Below are 19,998 nucleotides of genomic sequence, written 5' to 3'. Positions count from 1 at the left end.
TTTTTTTTTTTTTTTTTTTTTTTTGGTGATTGTGGCCGCAACAATTTTTCTGGTTGTTGTTGCGGTGGTGGTTGATGATGATGAGGGGAGGAATTTAATATATTATTTTAATATGTTGTAAATATTATTTTAATGTATAAAATTGAAGGATAAAACATTTGATAAATGAGATGTTGTAAAATAATAAAATAGGCTTTTGATGTTTCAAAATGGCATTTTTTTTACAACGTCTGCTGTGGATGCTCTAAGTCACGTACGTAAGTTTTTTTAATAAGTAGTAAGATCAGATGACTTGTAAGTGTTTTGATAAGTAGTAAGACGAGATGGCCTTGCCATACAGTCAAAAATTTAGAGGTTGTGATTCATTTAGGGACAGATCCAGGAATAAAGTGAAGATTTTTTTTTTTCCTATTATTTTCAAAAACAAACAAGTGAAAAATATTTAATCTTTGCTAACTATTTGGTATTTTGCACGAGTTAGCTACTATTTTTTTTTTTTTTTTTTTTTTTTTTTTTTTTTTACGTAACAATAATTTTACTACTTATTCAGTTATTTGTTCTGATCGTTGATTAATATTTCCTCTTTCATATAGAAAAAGTCCTCTCGTGCAATAGCCAATAAGTTTGTATCAAAATTTATGTCTTTTACAAAACAAAAGACTACTAATAGATTAAGGCATCTGTGTGTGTCAAACCAATTGGATTACTAACTTTAATTCATTTCGGCGTAGTACAATCAGAGTTATTAACCTTTGATTTTGATTTTTTTTTTTTTTTTGTGATTATTAGCAAACAAAAACTTCATTAATTAGAAAAGGTCATAAATACATCATGGAGAAGAGCTTTATAATCAGATATTAACCTTGATTTAGTTTTCAAAAAAAAAAAAAAAACCCTTTGATTTTGAGATTTCATCATGGCATTTGTGGTGCAGATGAATTGTTGTTTAATATATTATTTATTGAATTGTTGTTATCAAATTTTTAGTAAAATATTTTTTAATGAGAAAATTTTCTTTTGTAGCCAGGATTTTGTTCATATCAATAATTCTCTCTTTAATTAAAAATTGAATTGAAAATATGTGGTTGCACTAAATTATAAATTGAAATAATTTTTTAAAGATGAAATTCTCTGTTGTTTTAACACTTTTTATTATTATAAATGTTTCATATTTGATTTTTATTAAACATTATTTTTCGTATCAACTTCTTCTTTTCATTATTATTATTATTTTGTCGTATTTGAGGGGTAAACTTTTTTTTTTTTCATGTCAACTTTATGAAATTTTTACATCTCGTTCCTTCTAAAAATAACAATGTTATTTTTATCTTATCAATTTTTCCTCCACGGCTTTATCAATTCTGTAGATAGACACAAAAGTTTAATTAATTTTATCTTATCAAATTTAATTCTTTAGATATATTTTCTCAAATCAAATTGATTTATGGATAATCTTTAAGTTACATAAAAACTCTATCATCTATCAAAAAATTCAGAATTCTATTTGTCTATATTCACACACGTCTCTCCCCCTCACGTCTCTCCCTCTCGACAGAAATCCTATTCGTTTCTCTATAAAGAGAAAATCCACACACACATCTCTCCCACAAAATTCTCTCTTAGTGGGTTTAGACTATAGACTCCTAATCTCTTACCAAGGAAGTCATCTCTATAATTTTCATAGTTTGCGCTATCACTACCAAGAAAATCATAATTTTCAGTTTGCGCTATTGCTACCAAGAAAACCATAACAATGTGAGTAATCCTTCATTCTTCCTCTTCTTCTATTTTTTTTTTTTTATTTTTTTTTAATGAAGAATATTATAAATTATGCCACATGAGTACACAACAATGTGAGTAAATCCTTCATTCTTCCTCTTCTTCTATTTTTTTTTTTTTAAATTATTGAAGAATATTATAAATTATGCCATGTGAGTAATCCTTCATTCTTCCTCTTCTTCTATTATTTATTTAATTTTTTTTAATGAAGAATATTATAAATTATGCCACGTGATATATAGACTAATAATTATTTACAAGATATTAGTTTTAGTTTGTGATGGGCTGCTTTAGGGTTGAGATTGGCTACTATGGCTTGAAAAAGAAGGATCTATTAGGATCAAAAAGCAGTAGATTTGGGAGCAAGTAAGAGTCTATCCCCTAGTCTCTATAGTAGCCAACCATATAAACTCCCGTTCGTGGACAAAGGTAACTATATAAAACTCCTTCCACAGGGCTGTATATTATTGTCTTCCCCAACAGTGACAGTGAATCATGCAGACGTTTGCCCTCCATCTCTTATACCATTTGGTTGGTTTGTGTTAGAAAGTCTAGAAAACTAACTTCACATAAAACTAAACCGCATATTTTTATGTATGTTTGCGTTTGCAGGTTTCAGGACCCGAAGGAATTTGATGAGGGAAGCAGCATATCTTTTGATATAGGGAACAATCAAGCCTATGAAGGTATATAATTCTGAAATTTTGTGTTTCAATTTGAACAGTCAAGTCTATAATTTAATTTATTTTACTAATTAGTTAATTTATTTTTTTTATAGTGCCTAAAGAAGATCCTGCTATTGCTAATACACAAAACAAACGAAAGAATCGTTCTCGAGTAGAGGATGCTGCTAGATTGGTTATGTTGATGGAAGACACGCATCGTTCCCGAGTAGAGGAGGCTGCTAGATTGGTTATGTTGGTGGAGGACGCGCATCGTTCCCGAGTAGAGGAGGCTGCTAGATTGGTTATGTTGATGGAGGGCGTGCAGCGTGCCACGCTTTGTTTACATGAAGACGTGGGTCAATTGCGAGAGGACATGCAGCGATTGCGAGAGGACGTGGAGCGAGACATGGGTCAAATGCGCGAGGACATGGATCGATTGAGGGAGAACGTGCAGCGAGACATGGGTCGATTGCGTGGCAATGTGAATCGTGGGTTGCGCACCATGACGTGGTTATCGTAAGCTAGGTGTGGTTTCGAGCTCACTCTTTGAACAAGTCCATAAAACTTCCAACCTTTTAATTTTGGGAAAAACTTGTTTTTTATTATGAGAATTATATTTTGGATGCTTTGGGATAATAGGAGTAGAGACCATCTGTTTGTGTTTGTGTGTGTTTGTTTTGTTTTGTTTTTTTTTTTTTTCGGTTGTTGGAAATATGTAAAAAAGGGTGTGTGAAAGAACATTTACCGATTTTCGAATAGAATATTGGATCCATCCATGCTAAGATTTCTAGTGCTTCATCGATTGGAGGATCCTTTTTGGCATGTTAGTATTCAGCGCATGCACCAAGTAGACAGAGGCCCGGTTCTTCACTGTGATTTCTGTGAACTCTAAGGTCCAATTAACCTACCAGAATGTTCATCTTCTATTTTAGATTCACTTCAAGCTGTCATTATTTATTCCAACCTGGGGAAAGAGGAAAATTAAGAATCATCAACATATACTTAACTCAACATAATAGGCTTTTAAGTTAAATCCCAAATTAGTCAGGGTTGGCCTCAAGAATTCCTCTCCGCCATTTTGGCCTACATATGACCATCTTATTCATTCAATCATAGCCACATAGACCATGTATGACTGTGCATACATGTGCGTATATAGAGAGAGTAGTGCTATCGTAGGAAGCTTCCAACAAAATCCTCCAATAATAGTTAAATACCTTATGGCTCTGAGTTTCTTCAATTCCCATTCTATTATTGTACATTCAGTTGTTAAAAAGAATGGCTTGCCAACACAGGGTGGGGATATATTGCATCTTATCATGTTTAGCTGACACTCAGATCAGTTGATGCAAGTGATATTACATGTCTGCGTATGACAAAATGCTGAGACCATCATAAATTGCTAAGCATCATGCTACTAGAGAAGATGAATCCAAGAAACCACACGGTGGAAGCTATCTAATAGATACCTATGGGTAGAACTCATCCATGAAAACCAACTTGAAAGGGAAGGGATTACACTTAATCAATGTAGAACACTAAGATCATAACACTATTCAATGGAATTGTGTGTTCAGCATTTTTTGTGTGCTTGTATATTGCACACATGCACACTAATGCATCTCTCAGTCTACTTACATGTGATTTGCATTACAAAAATATTTTGTTTTTAACACTAAAATAAAATTTTCACTTATAAAAAGAAAATAAGGTGAGGCCCAAGTACACTGGGAGTACACTACGCCTATGGGACACTTAACAAAAATTTATATTAAAAAAAAAAAAAAAAGAAGATAAAAGATAAAGCAAACATGTCGACAAAGATACCCAAAAAAAAAAAAAAAAATTTATAGGCAATAAGACTTTTATTGAAATAACTGAACATCGTGTTCATGATGGTGAACACTTTGAACAGGCAACAAAGATACAAAATATACGGAGAAAACTGTTTAGTTACCAGGGACTTGAGAGATTCAACTCTGTTTAGTTAACAGTTCAATGTCAGCCACAACTTCAGCAATTTGGGCGTCTTTAGAGGCCTTTGCTGCTTTGGCAATGTCCTCAACATCTATTTTTTTTTTTTTTTTGGTCAAGAGGCTGAATTATATTAGATTAACTAGTTACAAAAGGCAGCGTATTGGTAGTGGGCCTTAAAGGACCGTGAACATCAGAGCTCAAAATTACATCAAGATCAAGAGAAGGGGGAGCATTTAATAGAACAAAATCGTTTACAACATCATTAACCAAGTCACAAGCTTTCTTGGCAAGGCAGTCCGTTCCTCTGTTGGCCTCCCTATATACATGTCTGATCTTGGTCCACTGAAACTGATTGAGTAGGTACCTGCAATCATTTAAGAGTGAAGTGTATGAACTGTTAGGGGTTTTCCTTGATAAAACAAGATCTACAACCACTTTGGCATCCAATTCCACGGCCAAATGTGTGATTCCCATCTGTGAGGCAAGCCTGAGACCATCTCTAAAAGCCCAGAATTCGGCATTGATACTGGTAATGTCCTCAACATCAATGTCCAAGGCAATTTTTCTCACAAGACCATCTAGCATCTGTATTATGAAACACAGCAATTAAATTACTAATTAATCCAATTGGCCAGATCAAAGGTAAAATATTATACAAATATATATTACATCACTGCTTACACTCATTGATGTGTGATTGGTTTTTTACATGTTTTTTATACTTTTATTTCAATGCCACTTGGCAAATTTCTCTTGGTTTTTGGATAGTAATAGCGGAACCTAGTAGTAATAGCGGAACCTAGTAGCAATACGTGGCACTTTGTAATTGGCCATACTTTGTGGACTTGGTAGACGTCAGTGCCATTATGCTTGAGGGTGTGATCGTAGGCGTGGCAGCTTGCATGATATTCAGGGAGGCAGAGAGAGTGAGCGGCGCGAGAGGGCGTGGTAGAGAGGCGTGCATGAGCGGTGAGAGGTGTGAGACAGTGAGACTTGAGAGTTGAGAGGCGTAAGCATAGACGGAGCCATTCATGGACTAGGGGGGGCAATGGCCCCCCGTAATTTTTTTTTAAAAAAATAATATAACTATATAACTATATATTTAGGTACTAATTTTTGCAACTTCATTCAATAAAATTACATTTTGTCTAACTTATTGATCTTTATAAGAGAAATGCTACAGCAACAAACTTTTTTACAACATTTTTACAGACTATTGAGGTAGCAAATTCTTACTGGTTTGCATCTGGGTCCACCACTTGCATCACCTTTTTACTTACTAACAACCACTAATCACAACAAAAATTTGTAGATCTAGTATTTTCCTCCTTTTAAAGTCATAAACAAATTTATAGATCTTAAAAGAAAAAAAAATTGAGACTAATCAACAAATTTTACCAAAAATAAACAACTTAGCCCTTTAAAAAACTTTAAACAAAATAATTTTGTTCTTACTAACAAAAGACACAATCTACACACACATAAAAATAAAAGAAAATAAAAAAAGAAAACCTTTGCTGGCTAAGCAATAGAGCCGAAAGCCGAAGCCACTACATAAAACTAACAATAAAACTGCCCCCCCTCACTCCAAGTCCTAGCTCCGTCCCTAGGTGTGAGAGAAGTTAAAGAACATTGAAAGTGAGAAGTGAGAACTAAGATGAGAGTGTGAGAGTGTTAGGCTTAGGACTTAGGGTTAGGGGTTAAATGATGTAGTTTTAGGTGGGAAAGGACAAAAAATGACAAACTGGTCAGTAACTGGTTCGTTCACGCCGGTTTCTGATTCTCAGGTTGAACCGGTCGGTTTTCACTATTTACCGGTTTTTAGGCTATTTTCGATTTTCTGCCATAACTGGACTGGATTAAAGGCTAGTTCCCTATTGAACTGGTTGGACCAGCTGATTCGGTTCAGTTTTTAAAACTATGGTTGCATGTCGAGTTCGTGTTTGGTTGAGCTGTGAGTATTATGTTACATGAACCAAATAAAACTTAATAAATTTAGGTTAAAAAAAAAAGACACAAAAATTACACAAAACCTATTCAATTTGATGAAAGAAAATAAAGTAAACAAATATATAAAAAATTAGCGTAAACAAACACATACCTGTAAGGTTGTAAGCAGAAGAAGAGAAGAACAAAAAATCATATAGTAGGTATTTATTATGAATTATTTGATATATATACACTATACATTGAAGAAGTTGATATGAACAAAAAGTCTGATGCCAGTCTAATTTGTGGACGTATGAATTATAGGAAAAGAACATAAGAACAAAATATTATATCTTTTTTTTTTTTTTTTGAAAATCGAAAAAATATGAACGAATAACGCAAAAAATTTTAAGTTGATTTTAACGTATATATATGACATAATTTATGTTTTTTTTTTTTTTTTAAGATTACAATATAATTTATGTTTTTTTTTTTGAAAATCTAAAAAATACAAATAATATTGCTGTTTTTGGACGTGTAGTAATATAATTTATGTAAAAATAAAAAAGGATTAGATGAAGAATCATGTGTAACTTAAACAAAAGATAGCAATTACAATTTTGTGTCTATTCATGAGGTGTTCTAAAAAATTAAAAATTAAAATTAAAGGTTGATATTAGTAGTTGTATACACGTACTATGATTTAAAAATAATAATAATAATAATGATGATGTGAACAATTAGTGTAAAACCAAAATTCTAATCTCCTAGAATGCTAGAACTCATAAATCATAAATGAAGTAGATCTTCTATTGCAAATTAAATAAATCACTTAGAAATTATAGATAAATTAATAATATAATAATTAGATGAAGAATTTGAATTGTATTCAAATTGAAATTTTTATAAACTTAGAAATTAGAGGAGAAGACGATAAGAACAAAGAAAATTATATATATACATACATATATATATATATATAAATCTAACAAAATTTCTACAATTTGGTGAAGTCACGTAGCGCAACTACGGCTTTTAAGTCCAACTTTTATTATATAGCATATGATGTATAATATATTTGTGGGGGCTAGAACCAGTTCCCCTGCTTGCAAGTCCACATAGCTGGTTATATAAGGTTGAAGACTTGGCCAAAAAAAAATCTAAGGGCGAGTAAGAACATAATCTGATAGACTTGGCTTTTGAAATTGATTGCAAAAATAAAGTGGGGGGAATTGACAAACCTTTTGATCAATCACTTGTTGGGGTTGAATGCACGAGACTTCTTTTGCTTTCTTTATAAAAATGCTCTTTGTCAATTTTGGTTGAAATCAGTTAAGGAATTCCACAATTTATAGCAGCCAAGTATTTTAATCAAATGAATATTGTGGACGACTAAAATTTTAGTTTGAAATAAATCAAATAAGTAAAATAGTTTCACAAATATGGATTTTTATTGACGAATATATGGTATAATTCTCTGAAATTACAAAAGAGTGATCTTCTGATTCGATCTCCTTGAAAGACTTGTTGATTGGAATTGTAATAATGTGATTTTGACTCAAACACCAAATATCCTTCAATTTGGCTGAAGGATGGATCAAAGACCGTTCAAATAGAATTACAATGAATCTTTGGCTATAAGCTTGTTAGAAATTCTTTGTTCTTCATGTTCTTTGTCTTCGAAGGTTTTGTGGTAGGAGTTCTTTGAGGCTTTTGAGGCTTGAATCTGTATAGCTTCACTGATTTACGATTTCTTGAGGGTTTTGGAGGCTTTTGAGCTTGATTCCAACAAACTTTAAGATCTAGGAAGATAGTTTGGATGGTTCTGCTTTGAATGTTTTTCGATTTTGAGGTTGAAGTTCTTAAAGGCTTTGAGGCTTGATTCCTACAGAGTTTTTGTACTTCTGAGTGCTTCTGAATCTTCTTTGATGCTACTTATGCTTTGGATGCCTTGGTGTGTCCCAAGATGTCTTAGTATGTGTCCCAAGATATGTTGGTGTGTCCAAATGCCTTAGGAGGCTTCTGTTTATAGGAGTTTGGGGATGGGTGAGCGACACGTGGTGAAGTCTTATTGGTGACATGTGTCACAGTCTGATTGGAAGAGGTTTAATACTTTTTCTCCAAGACACATGGCATCTTTTGAATGGCCGAAATGTCTTGATTTTCAAGGTGACACATGTCAGCACCCGATTGGATTGCTTATGTTATTGCTTACACGCAACGGGCGGCTTACGTCACTGCTTACACATGCTGATGTATGATTAGTTTTTTGCATGCTTTTTATGCTTTTATTTCAACGACACTTGGGAAATTTCTATTGGGTTCTGGATAGTGATAGGAAAACCTAGGGCTGTCCACAAGTTGAACAAATTTCTATTATTGTACATTAAATTGTTAAACAGAATGGCTTGCCAACACAGGATGGGAATATATTGCGTCTTATCATGTTCAACTGACACTCAGATCAGTTGATGCAAATGATAATACATGTCTACGTATGAAAAAATGCTGAGACCATCATAAATTGCTAAGCATCACGTTACTAGAGAAGATGAATACAAGAAACCACATGGTGGAAGCTATCTAATAGATACCCATGGGTAGAACTCACCCATGAAAACCAACTTGCAAGGGAAGGGTGCCCAAGAGCTACACATGGTTAAGTTTACACTTAATCAATGTGGGACACTAAGATCATAACTCTATCCAATGAAACTGCATGTTCAACATTTTGTTTTTGTGCTTGTATATCACACACATGCACACTAATGCATCTCCCAATCTACTTACATGTGATATGCATTTCAAAATTATTTTGTTTTAAAACTTAAATAAAATTTTCACTTATAAAAAGAAAATGAGGTGAGGCCCAAGTACACTGGGAGTACACTATGCCTATGGGACACTTAAAAAAAATTTATATTAAAAAAAAAGAAAGATAAAAGATAAAACAAACATGTCAACAAAGTTACCCAAATATATATATATATATATATATATATATTATAGGTAATAAGACTTTTATTGAAATAGCTGAACATCGTGTTCATGATGGGTGGACACTCTGAACAAGCAACAAAGATACAAAATATGCAGTGAAAACTGTTTAGTTACCAGGGACTTGAGAGATTCAACTTTGTTTAGTTAACAGTTCAATGTCAACCCTGACTTCAGCAATTTGGGCGTCTTTAGAGGCCTTTGCTACTTTGGCAATGTCCTCAACATCAATGTCCAAGGCAATTTTTCTCATAAGACCATCAAGCATCTGTATTATGAAACACAGCAATTAAATTACTAATTAATCCAATGGGCTAGATCAAAGGTAAAATATTATGCAAATATATATTACATCATTGCTTACATGCGCCGATGCGTGATTGGTTTTTTGCATAATTTTATGCTTTTATTTCAATGCCACTTGGCAAATTTCTATTGGTTTTTGGGTAGTAATAGCGAAACCTAGTAGCAATACGTGGCGCTTTGTAATTGGCCGTATTTTGTGAACTTGGTAGTATGATGTGTCAGCTTGTGATAGGTCGAGAATTTTCACTTCTACAAGTATTCTAGTAGATTGTTGACTCCACTCCGAATCAGTATACTATTTTGTCCAAATCAGTATCTTATGTTAATCAAATTAGTATCTTTGTACATTGTTCACTCTCACTCCAAAGTAGTATTCTATTTTATCCAAATCGGTATTCTAATTTAATCAAATTAGTATTTTAGTAAATTGTTAATTCCCACCGCCAAATCAATATACTATTTTATCCAAATCAGTATTCTAGTATATTTTAACTAGCATGCTTAACCAGTTAAGTTACAACATATTACTTCTAAAAATTGTATTTGTATCTACAATTTTTTTTTTTTAATTTTTTTTTTTTATGAGTTGTATCTACAACTTTTTACATTCTTTTAGAGCATGAAAATTTGATTTTAAAAAGTCTATAAGTTGTATGAGAATACGATAACTATTTTCTTCATTAAATAATTTTTTTTTTTTTTTAAATGTATTCAAATTTGCTTACCAGTGACCATTGTTTAGAGTATGGCCCCACCAATTATCTTCCTTATCCTCCTCAAAACAAAAGAACAACCACAAAACACAAACTCCTATCCCTTCCCCATAACACGTTTATTACATTTGCCTCTAAAACCCCAAAACACACGCATACATACATAAACAACAAAACACAGTGCTTCACACTCTCTCACTCCCAACCCTTTCTTGCTCGTCCATTCCTACCAAAACCTCAAAACCCAACAAAACTCCTTCATCTCCTCTATACATCATGTTCCATACATCCCACCATGACAACCTCCGCTACCTTAAAGCCCTTGGCATCATTCACAACAAGAAGCCCCCCTCGACCAACACAGACACTAACACCTAGACTCACTTACTGTTGTGCAGATAGCATCCCAGGACTTAAATCAATAACAGTAAATAAGCGGAAATCAAATAACAAGCACACACAAAGAACACAAGAATTTACGTGGCTCGACAAACTGCCTACCTCCACGGAGATGATGGAGAAATTTCACTATAAAAAAAATAGGGAGATAAATAGTGTACAAGAACACTCTCAAGAAACTCAAATCCCAATACACCCTAACTCTCTCTCACCCACAAGACAAGAAAACATTATTCTTTCTTCTTATGCAGCTGCTGCTAGGTTTTTAGGAATTACTCTCTCAACTTGCCCTATAACACAAATCTAATGTGTATATATATATATATATATATATAAATATATATGTCATAGGTCGGCTATTACAAGGAGTTACAAGCCACAATCCAACTTGTATTCGGTTTCCTAATACTTCTTGTTTTTGGTTTATAAGAACAAATTGGGCTTGGTAATTCAAACCACACGGGGCCCAACATCAACAAATCTCCACCTTGGCTTGAATTGATCAAGCTACACTAGCAAACTCCTCCATTGCCTCCACCTTAGCCCTTAAGGGTTTACAAGCTGCAAACATCAACCAAGTCCAAGTAGCTCTTGAACTTATTTGTTGGAACTGGCTTTGTCAACATACTAGAGGATTCTCAAGTCTTATTCTTCTATAGTGACCCCATCTCTTCTACATCCCTATAAGACAATGGATCTCCACTGCTAGTTATGAGATCAAAGCTAACCATGTCTTCAAACCCATATCTCTATGGTGCTTTGTGAACCCGCTTCTCTCTACCATTAGCAATTGAATAAGACTCTTCTTGTTGTTGCTATGGATCAATCTCAACATCACCCTTATCACTGGGTGAATTATTCTCGTCAAACTCCACCTCAACAGTTAATTTCTCATGTGGACTATCATCATATGTCTCTGCTTCATTCTATTTCAACATAAAGGCATCATCAAATATGACATCTTTGTTGGTCACCGTTTTCTTTGAGTTTGAATCCCAAAGCCTGTGGCCTTTAACACCTTTTTCAAAACCAATAAATATGCATTTTCTTGACCTCGAATCCAATTTAGAATGCTCTCCACTCTGCACATGCACATAAGCTGGACAACTAAAGATTTTTAGACTTGAATAATCAATAGGTCTACCTGACCATACCTCTTCTGGAATCTTGAAATCTATGGCTAAAGATGGAGATCTATTAATAATGAAGCTTGCTGTGTTAACTGTCTCTACCCAGAACACCTTAGGAAACTCTGCATTCAATCTCATGCATCTTGCTCTTTCTGCTAAGGTTCTGTTCATTCTCTCTACAACCCCATTCTGCTGTGGAGTTCCTTTAACTATGAAGTGACGAGTAATGCCTTCTAATTCACAAAATCTTATGAATTCTTTATCTCTACACTCTAGTCCATTATTTGTTCTAAGGTATTTCATTTTCCTGCCAGTCTGATTCTCAACTTGTGCTTTCCACTTTTTAAATATGCCAAACACATCAGACTTATGCTTCATAAAATAAATCCATACCTTTCTAGAGTAGTCATCAATGAAACTGACGAAATATTGAGCACCACTATGAGAAGAAACCAATACTGGACCCCAAACATCTGAATGAATGTAGTCAAGAACACCCTTACTTATATGAGAGCCTGTCTTGAAACTGACTCTATGCTACTTCCTAAACACACAATACTTGTAGAAGTCTAGCTTGCATGTCTTCACCACTTTCAATAAATTTCTCTTGTACAGATTTAACATACCACGTTCACCAATATGGCCAAGTCACATATACCATAATTTTGTGTCGTCAGTGTTGGACTCCATCGAAGTGGTGATTGCAACTCTTCCTACAACTATGTTCCCAATCAATCTGTAAAGTGTGCTTATTTTCTATCCCTTCATCACCATTAAAGCACCTTTGGTAATCTTCATGATTCCACCCTTTGATGAGTACAAATAGCCCAAATCATCCAACACTCCTAAAGAAATTAAATTCTTTCTAAGATCTAGAACATGTCTGACATTACTAAGAACTCTCACAACTCCATCAAACATCTTGATCTTCACGGTACCATTCCAATAACCGGGCATGTAGCATTATTACCCATTTGGACCATACCACTGTTGTAAGGTTTATACGTGTCAAACAAATCTTTCTTTGGAGTCATATGATATGATCATGCTGAATCTAATACCCAAGATTCCAGTAGAACATTGTTACCAGATGAGACTGAAAGTAAATCTGCACCAACTTCACTGTCATCTGACATTTCTTCAGCAACACTAACTGATTCTAGGGGCTTCTTTCCATTCTTCTTCTCCTCTAAATGCTCTTTCAACTCTTTACACTGATTCTTATAGTGCCCTTTCTTGTGACAATAAAAGCACTCTACATCTTTCTTTGCACGTGATTTAGACTGTGATATGTTCCTATTGGAGTTTCGTCCTCTTGACCTACTTCTACGCCTATTACTCGACTCAGACTTTACAATAAGTCCATCAACCTAAGAACCATCACTAGCTTGCTTCATCTTTATGTGTGACAAGAGAGCACTAGTCACCTCCTCGAGTACTATAATTTATTTCCCGTACGTCAACGTAGTCATGAGATGATCAAAAGAAGTAGGAAGCGACGCTAATAAGAGTAACGCTTTATCTTCATCCTTAAAATTCACCCCAAAACTTGACAGTTGGGTGTCCAACCTGTTAAACGTGTTGAGATGATTCAACAGATTTGAACCTTCCTTCATATGCAAACTATACAGTTGCTTCTTCACGTACAACTTGTTTGTCAGATTCTTTCTCATATAAAAACCTTCTAGTTTTTCCCAAACCTCCTTTGCGGTCTTTGCTTCTAGGCTGTTGTGAATGACCTCATCACCTAGGTTGAGACGAATAGTGCTAGCTGCTTTCTCATCCATCTCTACCCATTCTACATCCTTCATCGTTTCCGGTTTCTTCTCCTTCCCAAGGAAGGCCTTGTGAACTCTTTTTTGAATTAGGAGATCCTTCATTCGCCTTTGCCAAAGTGAAAAATTTCCCTTACCACAAAACTTCTCTACATCATACTTTGTGCTTGACATCTTTACTGTATTCAAAGGATTGAATCCTAACCTGGCTCTGATACCACTTGTTGTGCAGATAGCACCCTAGGACTTAAATCAATAACAGTAAATAAGCGGAAATCAAATAACAGGCACACACAAAGAATACAAGAACTTACGTGGTTCGACAAATTGCCTATCTCCATGGAGACGACGGAGAAATTTCACTATAAAAAAATAGGGAGATAGAATAGTGCACAAGAACACTCTCAAGAAACTCAAATCCCAATACACCCTAACTCTCTCTCACCCACAAGACAAGAAAACACTATTCTTTCTTCTTATGCGGCTGTTGTTAGGTTTTTAGGAATTACTCTCTCAACTTGCCCTATAACACAAACCTAATATATATATATATATATATATGTCATAGGTCAGCTATTACAAGGAGTTACAATCCTACTTGTATTCGGTTTCCTACTATTGCTTGTATTTGGTTTATAAGAACGAATTTGGTAATTCAAGCCACACGGGCCCAACATCAACACTTACCTTTGCCCACAACTCTTCACCACAAACTGTGACCCCACTGACTTTGCTCCAATTTTTGATTTCCTGGCCACAAAGTTACTTGCCACCACCGAAGAATCACGCAGCTTAATCCTCCACTGCACTCACCTTCTCTTTCTAGACATTGAGTTCTGTCTCCAGCCCACTCTGGATTATCTAAGGCAGCTGGGGATGGAGAATTTGAGCTCATTGAGTAGTTTTAATGCGCATCTTTTGAACACACGAGCTAATAAGTTGAGAGAAAAAATTGGGTTCGTGAGGAGCATTGGTTTCTCTCAGGAGGAAGCTGAAAGGGCTTGTGTTAGATTGCCTGCCATGTTTGGTTATATATTGATAATAACTTGTGGCCAAAGTTCAAGTATTTGGTGGATAAGATGGAAAGGAGTGTGGAGGAATTGAAGAAGTTTCCGTAGCATTTTGGGTTTAGTTTGGAGAAGCGGATAGTGCCAAGGCATCTGCATTTGAAGGAGAGGAAAGTTCAGATTCCATTGAATATAATGTTGTTATGGAGTGACCAAAAAGTTTTATGCCAATTGGAAATAAAATTTGGCATGGTTCTTTATGATTCCCTTCTTTTGGGTTTGCTAAACTTATGGCCTGTGTTTCATTAACAAGAAAGGCTTTGTATGTAAATATGTAAACCACACATTTTAACAAAATTTAGTCTGCTTTCTGTTGTATTCTAAAAAATTATAAAGAAGAAAAGTTAGTTTGTGGATTGCTATGTTATATGATTGATCAATTAGACAATTAGTGTACCCTTTTTGAACGTTAAGTTCTTGTGCAAACTTTGATATTCCAGTACTATTAAATTCAGTGAACAAGTAGAAAATGTAAAATTTGCTTCATTAAGTTATTGTTCTTAAAAAAAAGTAGAAAATGTAATTTGGAGCCTCAAGTGCTCCGTCCCTCCCTATAACCTAGGTGCACTATCTTCTGCATATCTTTTTTCTTAAAAAAATTACCGATGTACTGAGCAGGTCGGTGGTAGCGTGGAACTATAAAGCCTGTGTGGACACTTTATGCTGCTTCATTCACTACACTGACTTGCATAGACTACGCAAAATAATCTGCTAATCTATTTTAATGAAGCAAATTCAATGCCACAAGCAAAACAGTAAGTAAACATGTTTAAGCTTATTTAACCATGCTGAATGACAGGTTACTCTATGGTGGTGGTAATCCTTTCGTGCTTAAATTTTAACCTATTTTTAACTATTTGGCACCATAAAAGCTCTATCTATTTTTCCTATTCACTTTATAAAACATCTAGCATCAGTGGATCTATTTTAGTTTTCAACACAATAAAATAATATAAACATCACAATAAAATAATATATCTACCACATTATTTTATTAATTTCTTTCTTTCTCTCTATCTCTATGCCATGCCTTTCTCCAGTCTCCACTCTCACTTCTCACTTCCCTCCCTTCATTTCCCAACAAGTCTCGTCTCCACTCTCTCCTTCCCACCCATCACCATCCCGAAACCTTCCTCGCCGACGCTAGAGAAGAACTTGTCAAAGCTCTCAAGGATCCTATCGTGGATGAGGGCCTCTTGGGCCGCTGAGAACGCCGACATTCTTCGATTGAGGTCGCGGGTTTGTGGGTTGTGTCGTGGGTTTGTGATCCTTTTCTCTACACTAACCGATCTGCCGTAGATTTGTGATTTGTGATGTGGTTTTGTGTTTTGTGGTGGTTGTAGTTATGGTTGTGAGTTGGATTGTTTTTGTTTATAGCGGAGGTGATGTAGTGTGGATTACTTACCGGATCATTGGGTTAATTTGGTGGCGTAAGGTAGGGGAGTTAGGCTGATAAGGAGTGGCAGAGTGGGTTAATGCGATGAGCGTGGTTGATGGTGGAGCGTGGGTCAACAGTGATGGCTGATTGAAGCGTGGGTTAGCGGCAATGGATTTGTGCCGGCTAGGCTCGTGCAGATCGGCATGGTGGAAGAGAGAAGCAGATGGAGAGAGAGTGAGGAGAGAGACAAGAAGAAGAAATGAGTAAAATAATCAAAAGTAGTGTGAACGCACAAATAAAATAAAAAAATTACCTTTCAGCTATTTATGGCTATTCACTATAACTGTGGAGCCAAAAAATATAGATTTGGCTTCACCATTGTAGGGCACATTTTGGTATTTGGTGGTGCTAAAATAGCAATATAGCTATTTAGCAATACCAATGTGGATGCTCTAAAGGAAACATCAACTTTCCTGCTACCAGTGTGGATGCTCTAAGGTTCATCTTCTATTTTAGATTCACTTCAAGCTGTCATTATTTATTCAAACCTGGGGAAAGAGGAAAATTAAGAATCATCAACATATACTAAACTCAGCATAATAGGCTTTTAAGTTAAATCCCAAATTAGTTGGGGTTGGCCTCAAGAATCCCTCTCCGCCATTTTGATCTATATATGACCATCTTATTCATTCAATCGTAGCCACATAGACCATGTATGACATTGCATACATATAGAGAGTAGTGTTATCGTAGGAAGCTTCCAACAAAATCCCCCAAAAATAGTTAAATAACTTAAGGCTCTCTTCCATCCCCATTCTATTATTGTGTATTAAGTTGTTAAACAGAATGTCTTGCCAACACAGGGTGGGGTGTATTGCATCTTATCATGTTCAGCTGACACTTAGATCAGTTGATACAATTGATAATACATGTCTGCGTATGACAAAATCACAGAAAGCTAGAGACCATCATAAATTGCTAAACATCGCACTTTAAAAATTGCTAAGTATCACACTATCAGAGAAGATGAAATACAAGAAACCACATGGTGGAAGCTACCTAATAGATACCCATGGGTAGAACTCAACCTTGAAAATCAGCTTGCAAGGGAAGGGTGCCCAAGAGCTACACATTGTTAAGTTTATATTTAATCAATGTGAAGACTCTAGAATCATAGCACTATCCAATGGAACTGTGTGTGTTCAGCATTTTTTTGTGCTTGTATATCACACACATGCACATTAATGCATCTCCTAGACTACTTACGTGTGATATGCATTTCAAATTATTTTTTTAACACTAAAATAAAATTTTCACTTTAAAAAGAAAATGGGGCGAGGCCCAAGTACACTACGCCTATGGGACACTTAACAAAAATTTATATTTAAAAAAAAAAAAAGTGATAAAAGATAAAATTAACATGTCAACAAAGATTAAATAAAAAAAAAATTATAGGTAATAAGACTTTTATTGAAAGAACTAAACATCGTGTTCAAGATGGTGAACACTCTGAACAAGCAACAAAGATACAAAATATCCAGAGAAAACTGTGTAGTTACCAGGGACTTGAGAGATTCAACTCTGTTTAGTTAACAGTTCAATGTCAACCCCAACTTCAGCAATTTTGGCGTCTTTAGAGGCCTTTGCCGCTTTGGCAATGTCCTCAACATCAAGGTCCAAGGCAATTTTTCTCACAAGACCATCAAGCATCTGTATTATGAAACACAGCAATTAAATTACTAATTAAGCCAATTGGTCAATTCAATGGTAAAATATTATACAAAAACATATTTGATACCAAAAATTTATTTCAGTGCAGTAAGTCTATGCTTCAGTTAAGTTTGTTGAGTCTTTCTCACTAAATTCCAAACCCTTACCCAGTTCGTGCTTAACATCACATCCAGCTTAATGAACCCATGACATCATATACAATATTATATACTGCTTTACACTTCCTCTTGCATGCATATGAAACTTTGCTCAGGGCAATGAGTTTTTGTGTTTCCAAAAAAAGGTGTTATATTTCCCAGATCTCACAACATATTAGTGTGCACCATTGAGCATCCTTGTTTCAAGCATGACCCCAATATTTCACCAACAAATATGAGATGAAGAAAAGAGAAAAATAAATAAATAAATAATCTTGGCCTACTCCTTCAGTGATTACATTTTACCTAACATAATGGTTAGGCTAGGACAGAAGATTTTTATAAAGCAGTGAGTGACCATCGATGACCTATTTTTGTTAATTTTTTCACAATTGTTTTAGCATTCACAAAAAGAATTATGAAGTGCCAGCACAGAACTTTGGTTTCAATGTACAGCTCAAGCTTTATCCAGGGCCGGCTCAATGAATTTGGGGCCCTAGGTGAAAACTTTAAACAGGGCCTTTTATTATATTTAATTATAAATTAGTTCTTCTCTTGTCTTTTTTTTTTTTTTTTTTTTTTTTTTTTTTCATATTCAGATAGATATTTTCTAGTAGACATTTGTAATTAAAAAATATTTATGAATAAATGAAACACAGTCTATAATAATAAAAAAAATTACAATTTAACTAGAATAATATAAATTTAATGCACAAAACAATAGAACCTGTTTTATCAAAAGCACAATTACAGCTTTACTTAATATGATCACTTTATACTTTAAACCTGCACAAAAAAATTAAAATTAATATTAATACAAAGTAAATTATTCTAAATTTATAATTTTGTTATTAATACTCTTTTTTTTTTTGTGTAGCAGTAAACTTTTTTTTTTTAGCATAATGTGTAGGACTCAACTTGATTGGATCCACTAACACAACGATCAGCCCACTAGTAAAATGTGTAGGACTCAACTTGATCCACTAAGATTAAGACCAGCTCATTATCCCTCTAAATCTGATTTCTTAAAAAAAAAAAAAAAAGGAAAAGAAAAGAAAAGAGAAGAGAACGTGACCTTAACTTCCATACCACTAATCTGATTTCTTAGAAAAAAAAATAAAAAAATAAAAACGTGTAAGACTAGAACTTCTTAGAATCAATAATTTAACTCTTTTCTCTTTAAGTGGGTCTATTGACTATTCAAACCTTTCAAAAGGCTTCTAGAGAAATCTAAAGGAATCTAAAGAAATCTAAATTGAAGAGAACAAACAAAAAAAAGTTACGAGTACAACAACCAAACTAAAGTTCAGCCAAAAAGAAAAAAAAAAAAACCCAGACACACGTGAGCAAACTCCTCTTCAAAAGAAAAAAAAAAAACCCAGACACCCATGAAAAAAAAAACCGAGACACCCAGCAGCAAACATGAAGAAGACGAAAGAGACAAAGGAAGAGAAACAAAAAACGAACCTTCAATAAACACACCAAGTTTATTGCCAACACCAGTTGATGAGTAAGCCAACTAGTGAGTGTTTTTCTTAGAATCAAGATAGATAGAGTCAAAGAGTGAGTGTTTTTTTTGTTTTCTTTTTTCTTTCTTTTCTTATTTGTCTCTTCTTTCTGCCTTTTGTAATCTTTTCTTCTGTAAGCTAAACATTTCTGCAGTTTGTAATCTTTTCTTCTGCAAGCTAAAGATTTGGTGATGGTCTGATGGGATTAGCCTTCATGTCACATTGTCACTTCAGCTTTTTTTTGTGTGAGAAACGGGCCTTCATGGCCTGATGGGATTTGGTGATGGCTGTTTGAAATCTTCTTCTATTTTTTTTTTTTTTTGGTGAGAAACAGGCCTCTGTGAGAAACGGGCCTTCATGGCCTGTTGGGATTTGGTTATGGCTGTTGTAATTTTTTTTTTCTCAAATAAAAAAGTACTATTATATAATATATTATTATTATTTGGGGCTGCGGTGGCCTAAACGGCCTATAGCTTCAGCCGGCCCTGGCTTTATCTAGCACACTCA

The 19,998-nt window shown here is 34.6% G+C and overlaps 1 protein-coding gene and 1 pseudogene across 1 annotated transcript; both read left to right on the top strand.

The window, feature by feature from the left end:
- Positions 1–1,603: 1,603 nt before the first annotated feature.
- On the top strand, positions 1,604–3,208 carry LOC115966263. The gene is made up of 3 exons (XM_031085518.1): positions 1,604–1,755; positions 2,392–2,465; positions 2,558–3,208. Coding segments are annotated over exons 1-3 (483 nt in total). The 5' UTR covers positions 1,604–1,753; the 3' UTR covers positions 2,965–3,208.
- A 9,732-nt stretch (positions 3,209–12,940) lies between these two features.
- On the top strand, positions 12,941–14,918 carry LOC115966909 (annotated as a pseudogene).
- The last annotated feature ends 5,080 nt before the right edge of the window (positions 14,919–19,998 follow it).

This window comes from Quercus lobata, chromosome 11 (genome assembly GCF_001633185.2).
Source record: "Quercus lobata isolate SW786 chromosome 11, ValleyOak3.0 Primary Assembly, whole genome shotgun sequence".
Classification (NCBI taxonomy): Eukaryota; Viridiplantae; Streptophyta; class Magnoliopsida; order Fagales; family Fagaceae; genus Quercus; species Quercus lobata.
This window is presented reverse-complemented; position numbering and strand designations above follow the sequence as displayed.

Excerpts from the sequence above, each read along its gene's own strand:
- LOC115966263 (XM_031085518.1), top strand. Across the intron at positions 2,466-2,557 it reads GAACAATCAAGCCTATGAAG|TGCCTAAAGAAGATCCTGCT; the intron begins GTATATAATTCT and ends TTTTTTTTATAG.